This window comes from Echeneis naucrates, chromosome 12, assembly GCF_900963305.1.
Source record: "Echeneis naucrates chromosome 12, fEcheNa1.1, whole genome shotgun sequence".
Taxonomy (NCBI): domain Eukaryota; kingdom Metazoa; phylum Chordata; class Actinopteri; order Carangiformes; family Echeneidae; genus Echeneis; species Echeneis naucrates.
Window position 1 is genome coordinate 18567183 of NC_042522.1, and position 12324 is coordinate 18579506.

The following is a 12324-nucleotide window of genomic DNA, read 5'->3' on the forward strand; positions in this document are numbered from 1 at the left end:
AGAATTATTTCAGCATTCAGATTCTTCAAATGGGACTATTTGCTTCTTTTGGGGACTTTAGAAGTTGAATATTTGGAGGGTTACAAAATAAATATCTCAATCCGACTAAAAGAATAACCGACAAATGTCTTGATCATGAAAAATATTAATTGCAGCTTTTGTTAGTCCTCTAAGATACATTATCCTCAATTTGAGAAACTTGGAAGAGTAAAGTTGGCTCTAAGATGATTAAAGCAAAGTGTGACTCGGTTCAGCACAGGAGCTTCTGCACTGATGTGTAGCTGCTGTGTGTTTACAGTGGTGACAACTGATGGTTACTGCAACACAAGATATAAGAGACATTAAACATGTGTTTAATCATGTCTATAAAGTCAAGGCTGTGGATTAATATGACAAAATTAAAATAAAAAACAAATAAATAAAAAAAAGCCCTCAGCTGTGACAGAGCTGTAGTTTTATAGGGTTCTTGTGGGATTTGACACTCGGGGTGGGGAGAAGGAGCTGAGCTACATGTGGCGGCACATTAGCAGTAAACAGAGAGATAATTACATCAAGATCGGAGACTTTGAATAGATTCAGTTTCCAAAACAGACCTGATGAAAGGAATGGACATTTAAGCAAGTGAATCTCTCAGTGAGAAAACAGCCACAGATCAGAAATCATCCTTCAAGCTTCACTGAGTCCAACATGTTCCTGGCCTCTTTGTACTCCTCAGTCTCAGCCAAATCCTCCTCCGTTTCCTGAAGACACAAACACACACAGTTTTGTTTTAGTGCTCAGTTTAGGTTTAAGTTCATTTGTCATATGAAGGATTACAAAAGGTAAACAATAAAATGAGGCTTGTTGGATAAAAAAAAAATATATCTATGAGAATTTTAAATAATAGAATTAAAAACTTAATGAAGATAAGTATACAGTGATGCACGTAACTACAAGAAGTTGAGCATAAATGAAACGTCGGCCGAGATGGGACCATCATCTCAGAGTTCAGTCCTGCTCTTCACACGCTGACAAATTCGAGCTCATCTATAGTTTAACCGTTAAAGTAGAACAGCATCCTGCTTCACTTCAGCTTTATGTCACCAGGACCTAAATTTAACAGTAAAGGGTTGGACCGGTCGATCATGTGACCGCGTGGCGTCTGTGTCCTTTTGTCCAGTGTTTGAATGTGACTTCCTGTGGCGGCGCCATTAATGGACTGTGATGAGCGTGTGCACGTGTCCGTGTGTCTGAAGGAAGGACGGACTGGAGGACTGACTGACGGACGAGGTCGTGCTGCTAACTGCAGGTTAGCTCTCTCAGCTTACTTACACGAGCAAACAAACATGGCCGACTGGGTTCAAAACTGCAAGATTAGCAGGCAGAAGTGCACCAACTCAGCTGTAACACCACCGCTGTGCTTTATTCAGTGCAGCAGCGTGGTGTAAATATCAGCCGCTAACAGTAAGAGAGACACGGACAGCTTCTTTAGTTCCTGTAGCTGCAGCTGATACAGACGGAGCATTTTAGCTTATTCCGTTTTCAAACAGCCAAGATGGCCGACGCACAGATTACAATATCTAGCAGCATATGTTTGTAAAATCTGAAAAAAATAAAAAATAAAAATAAAAAAATCTATCTTTCCTGTATAAGGAAAGAAAAGGACTTGTGATACTTTTGTGCTTCATGAGCAACACAATTTGAAGTTCAGAGTCGAGCTCTAATAGTTGTTTTTGTGTCCATGTGTCTATAATACAATTACACCATGCAGTTTTTCAGCAAATTGGTAGCAGTGACAGCAGCAGAATAAATGGCCCGAGCGTTTTGTCGATACACTTTCGTTCCTGTTGTGAGATGAAAAATATTTCTTACACTTCCACTTAATGGTTACTTACTATTAACTGAAGCAGGTCTGCATGTGCTACAGCCAGGCGGCGGTGACAGTCTGGGATCATCATTCTGGACTCCTGCAACACCTCCATCTGAAAGCACAAAGACCACTTCAGCACCGTCTCCACCTCTATCAGAATGAACAACCTTTTTTTTTTTTTTTTAATCAAAAACCAACACATTATTGAACATGCCTAAGTTCACAGCGTTAATTCGAAACAGCCAGACTCAGGAATGTTCATTCACGGAAGCCTTGTTCCTGACAATAAACTCCAAGGTGTCCCACATACACTCTGTCCCCAACAAGGCACCGCTATAAAAAATGTTATTGAGTTATCGATCGGGCAGGGAGTTGGGCAGCGGGGGACCGCCTCCATGTGACTGCACACCTGAATGAATGAAGAAACTCCGAGCCGGTGGCACCGTGATCAGCCGTAAACAGGTATTACTACGCCTGGAGTGAAACTGTGTTACAGCCTGGGGAACTTTCACAGCCGCAGCTAATGTGGAATTCCCCCAGCTGGCACCCTAAAGAGCAGAGAGGAGTTGGCTAACACTGTCAGACACACTCACTCATGACAGATGCTTCCTCACCTCGCCCCTCTGTCGAGCTGGAAAGTCAAAACACGGGACTCGCACATGTACATTACACGGCTGTGCGCACTAACAGGCGCTCAGATGAACTCGTGCACATGCTCGGCGGGCTGGCAGACTAACTGACGCGCTGAAAGACGGGAGACAACTAGTCGACTTGGTTGCCATGTAGATGTGACAGGGTGAGGCCAGACTAAGCGGGGGAGTGCTGAAACAGAGAAAAGTCACGGTGCCCTCCCTGTGCAGTGGAATGATCCCATCAGCGCTGGATAAGGATGACACTTACAGCGTATTGATTCCATTAAAATAAAAACCTCTAATCCATCCTGCCTCAGACCTCTCATCTCCAACCATAATCCATCTGGCCTCCCAATCTCCCCATTTAACACCAGCCAAGCTGGCTGCTCAACCTTAGCCGCCGCTCTATGAATGAACAAACAAAATAAAACACACACTGAATTTTAATGTCACCAGAACACATAATCAGATGTGGTGACTGCACAGCAGCTCCTGCCTGGAGCATGTAGCAGAGAAGTCAAGTCCAAATTAAGCGACACCCAGGACTTGGTTAATTAGGTTGTGGTAGAATACGTCCACGTGTTGTGATACTGTCCATAAACTCAGCTATTCCTGGGATACAGTGGGGAGTTTCATCTCCATCACAATGGATTTTTGGGAAAATGTTTTCTTTCTTTGTCCTTGTCTCCCAGATTTTGGGTCTTTTACAGAGTTTGTTATTTTCGGCGATGAAATCTTTTTATTTAACGTTCTTCCTTATTTCATCTTTCTGGCCCGGCTGAATCAGATGTGTCAACTGATCACTCTGCCTTTTAGTTTTCATGGCATCATCCTCCACACAAGTCTCCTTATGAGGCGACTTCCCTAAAAGATAAAGTTAATGTTTCAAACCCAAAATGTCTGTCATGCTAATTTTTCACAGCTAAGTGCTTTTGTTTTGTTTGCTTGTCTTTTTTTCCTCCAAACGATGGCGTCCTGTAGGCACAGTGAGAGTGAGGAGAGCAGGATATGGACCAGTGATCTGTTGGGGACACCAAATAACCACTGTGTGTCGGCAATTATCAAACTCTGCCAAAGTAACATGATATAATTACATCTGCATCAAGCGCATTACAAAATCACTAATGATTCTCCTCTCAAAACCTAATTCTTCATTATCGCTGCAAGCTGACCTTATTATATGATCGAGGGGCTACCCAAGTCATCCAGATACAGCTCGCTTCCTAACGACGTGAGAGCAGAAAGCCCTTCACTTACCGAGGGATCCCAACAGTTGGCGATACGTGGATGATGCCAGGTTTTCACACTAAGACAGAGAGTTGTTGTGCAGTTTCAAAGAGAACAGAAAACACGGGAGTCACGTGCCTGTTTCTTGATGACATAATCATCGCCCGCTTCCGCTTTCAGGCGCTCGATCTTCTCCTCCTGCTGCTTCGCCTCCGTTATGTACGCCACCTTCTCCTTCGCCAGCCTGAGAGGGAACAGGAAGAGTTTATAGTTGTTGAATCAAACACGGGACGTAAATGTGCAGCCCCTCAGACTGAACCTTAGACAAAAAAAAAAAAACAACAAGGTGGGCTGCAATGGTCACCTTTTTCAGACGAGGCCATTTATTCTCATTCCCTCCCAGCATTGTCTCTGACTGAGGGGACACAGTGAGATCATCTCCCGCAGGATGGCAAGACACACACCTCAATAACAGCCAGCAAACGCATCGTTCCTGCTCACTGCTGCAGAGCCTAACGCTGTGCTTTCATGGGAAATCTGTCTTTCATTGTTCTTTTTATGACCTAAAAAGACAACTTAGGGGAGGATGCATTTGCCTGAAAGATGTTTTATATCGAAAACAAACACTCTGCATTTCAAACGAAAAGACAAAATGATCAACGCACAATGACTAATCCAGCAGATAGTGAGCAACGTCCACTGTTTTTTTTTTTTTTGTCCAGCGTTTCCTCTTTTGGTTTTGTGTTTGGTCTCCACCAGCTTTAGAGGAAAACATTTGACTCTTTAGTTGTTAAACGTTCCACTATGTGGATGAAATCCACTTAAAGCACTTTACAATGTCAGCCAGAACTAGAACTAAATTAAATCAGACGGGTTTTATTGTGGATCTTATAGTTTTTTGGAATTTTTTGTGAAAGACGATAATTTGTAGAAAATTCAAATAGATTAAGTTCATGTCACACAGTCTGGGAGTTTGTAATGAGCGAAGTGGACTTAATACAATAATTCAAGGACTATTGGAGTACATTCAACATCACTGCAGCCAGAGATGTTCAAAAACACATTGTGTTGATACACCAATAAACCTAAAACACAAGCTACACTGCACAGCTTTGAAAAGCTAAAATATGTAAAGAGATATATATATATATATATATATATATATTTTTTTTTTTTTTTTTTTTTTTTTAAGGAAAAGGGGGTGGAGTTCAGAGAGACCTACTACTGATGCTTATAAAATATATTTTTAAGCAAAAATTAATTTCTTACATTCCCAGCTTAACTAATAATTTAACATTAGTATTTAAAACTTGTATAAATGGATTAAAAATACACTGGTCTTAAGTGAGTGGCACCTCAGGGAGTCACATCCCTCCAACAATAATGAACATCTTCACATTTAAAATCATTTTGAAATCTTGTCCAGATGAGCCGACTACCTATGTGTCTTACTGACTAAATATTAAGTGCATTAATGCACAAATCCACCTCATTGACAACTGAATTTGATCTTTTTCCAAATAAATTCAAGTTAAGTCTCAGATGATTTGTTAAATTGAGCAACGTCATTCGACAAACCACATTTATCTGGATTCTGACTTAATTTATTGTTAAAAATATAGGTTTAAATGAGAATTTGAATTTTTAAAGCCTATTTTCATATTATAGTTCCAATGAGGTGCAGCAGTTTGCACCTCCTTACTGCTTATCTGAGTCCTCTATCCACTTCCATTGCCCTCAATACACAGACTCGCACACACTACTACTCCTTTTTAGAGATTAATTGATCATCAATTTAGTCCCTAATTTGGACCAAGTCAGGTGGTAAATGGGCCTCTTTTCCTTGATTGTTAGTGAAAATGGGCTTGAGTACATTGATAAATTTTGATTATTTATCAATTACGGGCCAAATGGAACAAAATCTATTAAACAGATTCTGACCCTGATTGGCATAATGGAGTTTGAAAATTTTGCTATTGATAATGATTCTCAACTAATAGTCTTTTTCCGGCTGCGCCCGCTCATCAGAGTGACAACACAAATTTCATTTTTCATAAAATCAGCTGTGTGTGCATAAGTGAGTGATCCTTCATTAATCAGGAACATTACTGGAGACCCTTCCCTCCGTGTTGCGCTGCTCCTTGCTTAGCGAAGGAAGCCAACAGCACTCTGTCATATTTTACATCAATTACCACTCATTCTAATACAGTTCTATCAAGGAGCTTTCTAACAGGCACCATATGCAATAGAAGCTCCTGCTTTCCAGCCTCGTGCTTGATGCAGAATGACTGATGTCACCTGTTTAGAGGAAAAGACGGCGGCAACGTTGGGGGGGGGGGAGCAAAGCTGGAATAATTTGAATAAAACTGAAGGACAGTCTAATAACAAAATGTCCATTCCTCCCCTTCCAGTCCTGATGTTAATTTCTTATTTCTCCCAGACTTGGAACGCTGTGTGAATGAGGGGTGGGGTCGTGGCTGGTTTTAAATAGACCTGCCACCTCAGGCTTAATGGAAAAGGCAGCTCTCTGGAAAATAGAAAAAAAAAGGAATTAGAGTCAGCCGACACACACACACACACACGCACGCACACACACATTCGGGCCACCTCCTCTAGCACTGTATTTTTGAGCCACGATGTAGTCTGTGCTGGGACCGGAATGACAAAGGCAAATTACTGTTGTCACCTTATTAAGGGCATCCGCCTCGCTAGGGCAGAAAGGCACTGACTGGAATGTGCAAAAGCCACTGGAAATAGGCCTGGCTAAGAGGGTAGGCAGGTTTCCTCTAAACTCCAATATAGAAAAAGGGAGGAGGGACTGAGGAAGAGGAGGAAGAAAGGGGCTGAATGGGAGGAATATAAGATTATGAAGAGACAGAAACCAGCGACAGTCTGTATGTTTAACGCAAACAGTTTGATTAAAGGTCTGTTATGGCTGCGTTTGGCCTAAAAGTGCTGTCGTTCAATACATCTCCTTTGATGTGAAGTAGCCTCAAAGACGTCAGAGCTGTAGTTGAACTTCAGCATGTCCCTGTTGTTTTCTCCATACTGGACAATGTGTGACATGCTTCTCTATGGGAAATCCAGCCTTCATCATTGGCACCTCAGGGGGCCTCTTGGTAATCTGACCCTCATCAAAACACAAATCAATAACACATTACACAAAAGCCATCAACAGGAGGGAATCAGACGTCTATTTGATGACCGTCAGATATGCTTAGACCGCCACACCACGCGGAATAATACCCCAAATATTTTATACTCCAGCAGAAGTCAATCTGGTCATGGCTTCAACTGGGTGATGATCTGAAAATCCTTCATCTCAAGGCCTGTTTTCTACATCAAACATTTTTAGATGCAACTTCAAAACCAGATGGATTTTTGTATTTGCACATTTTTTGATTACCTAGTAATCATTTTGCAAAAGGTGACATCTACATCCAACTAAAGAACAAATAAAACTAAGGCTGAGGTGATATTTCCTGCTAACCAAGTAAAAGCCGAAGACACTCACTTCACTGTCACAAAGATCTAAGGAAACACAGACAGGAATACAGTGTGCGCAGTTTGAGCCAGGAAATCTGAAATTCAAACTCAAAGCAATGACGGCAATTATAACAACAGTCGTGTCACAGTAATCTTGAAACACTTGTGAGTACAGCGCCTCAACAAAGATCAAGTCAAGACTGATTCAGGTAAACCAGGCTTTACGTGGAAAAGTGAGCGAAGCTAATTTTTGACAAAATATGGTAAAGGTGTAATGTTACACAACATACTGACGTCTCTAAGAGAATCCACAACTAGACTCTCAGAACCAGAAAAAAAAAACCAACAGGTCCATTATCATTCTTGCCTCTGTGTTCATTTGCAGTTGTGTAAGAAATGTTGTGGTTTCAGTGTTTTAACCAGCTTCCCAGATCAAATATTGTTTTTCTGTCAGATATCTGTTAGTAACCTGAACAGCTGTGATCACACTCACATGTGCTCCTTCTGAAATCATCCTCACTGTGTTTTTATACTCAGCAGAGGCCTCCCATCCGAACAATGACCTCCCTGTTGTCGAGTCATGACTGTGCACATTTTCCCTGCAACACCACAAACATCCACCTTCAGTTCAGCCTGAGGGGCCAAAGAAAGTCCCATGAGGGATTCAAACAAAACAACACCACCACAAAGTTTAGTAGAATAAAAATAGACGCGTTTAGCCTCCGTTAGCCGAGACATGTCAGTCTTCAGGGAGAGCATCTGTCTTTGTTTACAACCACTTCAGCAAATAAAGTATCATTACAATATAATGTACGGGATCTTTGGGGAAAGTTGTGTTTTCCTTCGGCATAAATAGAGCAGTTGTTTGTTTGTTTTTTCCACAAATTTGCCAACAATACAGCTTTTTCTGTAGGTTAGCTAGTTAGCTACCAAGCATGAACCGGCCGATGTTAGCTGCTGTTACAAGTTCATTTATTTTCTTTACCGCCGTATTTTAAAGCGTATCAGACTGTGATTGTGATACAAAACATTCTGTCTAGCTGTCGCACAAAACAACAATGAAGTGTGGCTGCTGCCAACAAACGAACACCGTTTCGCCATCTAGTCCCAGCCCGTAGGCCGCGACACAAGCACCGGAGCCGAGTGAAAGCCCGGCCGGCGAACGGACCGCCTAGCTCGGCACAGTTGCACGCCGCGTCCGCCTTTCTTCCCCGCTAAGCTAATTAGCCCGCCGCGGGCGTCTCCTGTCGACACGCTGAAATAACTACACAATGCACTACACAAACCGGACTCACCGCTTCACGATGCCGGTTTTGATCTTGATCTGCCGTATTCTGGGGTCCGCCATGGCCGCAGGTGTGATGTAGCGAGGCAGGTGGAAGGCAGGGAGGATGACGCTCACAGATAAATCGATCCGCTGTAGTCGATTATCGAGCGGTCGGATCGGTCAGACAGAAGCAGTGGAGAAGCTGCTGACTAAATTCCTTCACACACAAAATATTCAGTGTGTATCCAGAAAAATAATGACAATCCAATAAAAAGACGAATTCTCATGGAGAAATAAGACATCTGTACACATTGAACAAAGATGAAACTGATACTGACAGCTTTTAATATATACACAGATTCCTTAACTTTACTGGTATAAAAATGCAGCTAGTAACCACAAATGTGTTGCAGCTTGTATTTATATCAGCTTTATATAAACCTTTTACTGTCTATAAAGGTCGACTGGCTGTAGGTTTAACTGGAGGGTTAATATTAATAACACTAATGTTCTCTGAGTTGTTTTACATGTTGTGAATTTTTAGCACTTCATGTTGGACTCGTATGAATGAATAAATGTCCCATTAAGTCAAAAAAGAGTTTTAAATCTATCTATATATGCCTCACTAGTGATATGCATCTGGGTTCTTATCTATCAAATGTTGATGTAGATTTTATTTTTTTTTTTTTGTACTTTGCCTTTGCTGCCTGCCAGCCTTTTATCATCACATTAGCAAACAATAAATATAAAACACATCAAGATATTTAATTTCCAAAATGAGCTCCAAGTCTATCTCATATGAAACACCAACCTTCTGGAGCCCATTTATACTTGAGTGGATAATTTTTGAGTTCACTGTGTTCACTTTCACATATCCATTCATTCATTGGCTGTTGTGTTCATTCATTCATTTGCATTAACTTTGCACTTCACATTTAGTTTCAACAAGCATTCACCTCCATATGAAAACACATATTTGACACCCTGTGTGAGTTAAGAGTGAGAATAAGTCAATTTCTTTATCTACACAGTTTATCACTTAAGCTAAACAATTGACATGGCTTATAAAGCTGTATTACAAACACAGCACATTCAATTTCATTTGAATCTTTGTGCATCTGATATTGATTTGTGTGATCTGTGGAAAAAAATCTATTTCATAGTATTAGTTAAGGCTGCTTTTATCTATATATCTTTTTTTTCTTAACAATGGAGTCTTCAGCCTGCCACTGCCATTAAAAGTTTATATAGTTTATTTAACTATATTTCTTCATAACAGTTTTTCACACAGCAATAGAATACTAATTATTCACACTTTGTTAGAAACATTAAAGGTCTTAATTGCTCATTACGACTGATCATAACAGTGTTCAGCTGATGAATCAGTTGTCAAGTGTATAACTGAAGCAGGAAACCTGCACCCTTTTCTCAATGCGGCAAAATATGTCCTAATAGTACGTGCTCCATAAAATCCTCATAAATAAAAACATTGTGTTAAACAGATCGCATTTTATTGTATAATTGACAATATTCTTGACAGGAGGTTCTTTTGTTGTCATGTTTTGTCATCTGTCTGGATGAAAAATATCGTACGTTGTCACTGTCAGACTAAAGAAAGAAATCCAATCTCAGAGTGTTTATAATTAGAAGATAAAAACTGTTCAGATGACACAAAGGTGCAGGTCAAAAAAACAAATATGACTGCATTCACAAGTTTGTTTGAAAAACGGGTTCAAGCGGCATTAAGAGCAGTTGTAAGTGATTCAAGCTTAATTTAATATCACAGTGTTTGGTTGCTTTTTGTATGTTAGCATAGAAATCAAATTTAAAATGAAAATATGAATGGAAAAATGATAAATATCACTTTTCCTCTAACATGAAAAGAATTTTTGGATAGGAAAACATGAATTATTCCACCAACAGCTGATTTTCATTTGGACATGACATCATGAAACCTGAATCATCTGCTTGTGTGATAGAAAACTAAAAAACAAAATTTTATCCGCCATGAATTTTATCGTGTTTGTCGGAGGTTTACTGAAGTGAGGAGATAATTTAACAGCTGCTGAAGACACTGAATGAGGAGTGTAAGAATGATCCACCAGCTTTTACACCTTTAAATAAGGTGACATTTTCATATATTCCAATAATCCAATTCATGTTTTTTTCTGTCTAATTCTCTAAATTCTCCTGCTTCCCACTAAGAAACACGCTTTTAATAATTTAAACGAGCTGCTATTAATTCCCATTATAGCCAGACTAAATACCACAGCAGGAGAAAGCAGTTCACCGACTCTGCATCATTATTTAAATAATATCAGAGATATGAGCAGGTCCAATATTCAGCAGCATGATGGAGGTTTCCGGCCGGAGCTGCACAGAAATCCTCCCCTGATTGCTTCTGAGAGGCCGGGAAAGCCCCGGGCTCGTTCCCCCGCAGCTTCATGGCCGTTGATTATTGGTATTTTCCGAGTTTTCCAAACTAATAAGTGGCACTATCAAGCATTTGGAAGCGCACTGAGACTCCAGACGGGCTGCTCAGCCTAATTGATATTGAGCGAGGCGCCGGTCGGCGGACGGAGCCGCTGCTGGTAATTTGCAGTTTAATCAGCGTTTGTAATGAGAAGCGCTGATTAGTGCGGCCTGGAAATAAAAGAGAGTTACAAGGAACGTCTGTCAGAGTCCGGTGATAATTCACGACTAATTGTAATGATTAGAGCAAACTGGATGACTTTGGAGTTTTCTAATGCGCCGCCAAGCCTGTGTGTGTGTGTGTGTGTGTGTGTGCGTGCGTGCACCGGTAGTCTTTCAGTGTAAATGAATGAGCGCGCGTCCGCATGCGTGTGCATGTGCATGTGTGTTTGCAAGAGTTGTAGCCTAATCTTAAAAAATCAGATAGCCTATCAATTCACTTTGGCAATTTTCTCCATCAGAAACAGAGTAAAGCTGAACGTGTGTGTGTGTGTGTGTGAGAGAGAGAGAACAAGGCTGAATCACAGAGATTTGATTATCAAACAAAACAGCTAATTTATAGCTGGGGTGTGGAGGGGTGTGGGGGGTGTGGGGGGGTGTGGGGGCTGATGGACTGTGGGGGGGATGTTTTGCTGCAGACGCTTCGGCCACTGCTGGAATAGCAAATGTGAAATTAGTGAGAAATGTGTGTATGAACACCAGCGGTCAATTAGTGAGAGGCAGGAGGAGGAAGAGGAGGAAATCAGCTGGTAACACACACACACATCCTTCTCTCTGAAGTCTGCTGTGATTTCATTAAAGTTGGAAAATAAAAATAACATTTTTTTATTGTCAGATTGATGATTTTTATATATATTTATATATAATGTGTGTGTGTGTGTGTGTGCTCTTTATGGCTGAGGTGACACAATTCACTAACTCATTTTTACATAACTACCTGCATGACTTGGTGAAAGTATTCACACATAGAAAACATGTATCTGTAATCTGTAAGATTTCAGTGCAGGGAGAAAATAATAAAAGATAAAAATACCTCACATCTGCAGCAATGAAAATATCAAAATAATAAAAAAAAAGCACATTAACATAAAAGTGTTTCCTGTGTTTGGATAATATTTACTCGTATTTTGGAAGTATTTTAAACCCAGTGACTCGTGACATCATACTGTGTGCGTATTTGTAAACATAAATTAATGAAATAAACGTAGCGGGGGTCAAAGTATCATGAAACAGCCTGTAAATAAGAATGATGGAGACAAAACAACAGTACAAATAAGGTTAAATTAAAAAAACTTAACAGGACATAAAAAACAGAAAACGTCCATTTTTATTGTAATATCACTAAATCACAGCAGATCTGCTCTTTATAATATTAGTTATAATAAAAACCC

At 40.4% G+C, this 12324-nt stretch overlaps 1 protein-coding gene across 2 annotated transcripts; it reads right to left on the reverse strand.

Annotated features, from left to right (window-relative positions):
* Nucleotides 1-332: 332 nt before the first annotated feature.
* tbca (tubulin cofactor a) lies at nucleotides 333-8606 on the reverse strand. Of its 2 annotated transcripts, XM_029515606.1 has the most exons (4): nucleotides 8490-8606; nucleotides 3847-3952; nucleotides 1875-1961; nucleotides 333-740 (listed from the first exon to the last, which is right to left on the reverse strand). In XM_029515606.1, exons 1-4 carry the CDS (start codon nucleotides 8540-8542, stop codon nucleotides 660-662), a joined length of 327 nt encoding a protein of 108 aa, XP_029371466.1. In that variant the 5' UTR covers nucleotides 8543-8606; the 3' UTR covers nucleotides 333-659. The 2 variants fall into 2 exon arrangements, with proteins under 2 accessions (XP_029371466.1, XP_029371467.1); XM_029515607.1 differs by lacking the exon at nucleotides 1875-1961.
* Nucleotides 8607-12324: the final 3718 nt, after the last annotated feature.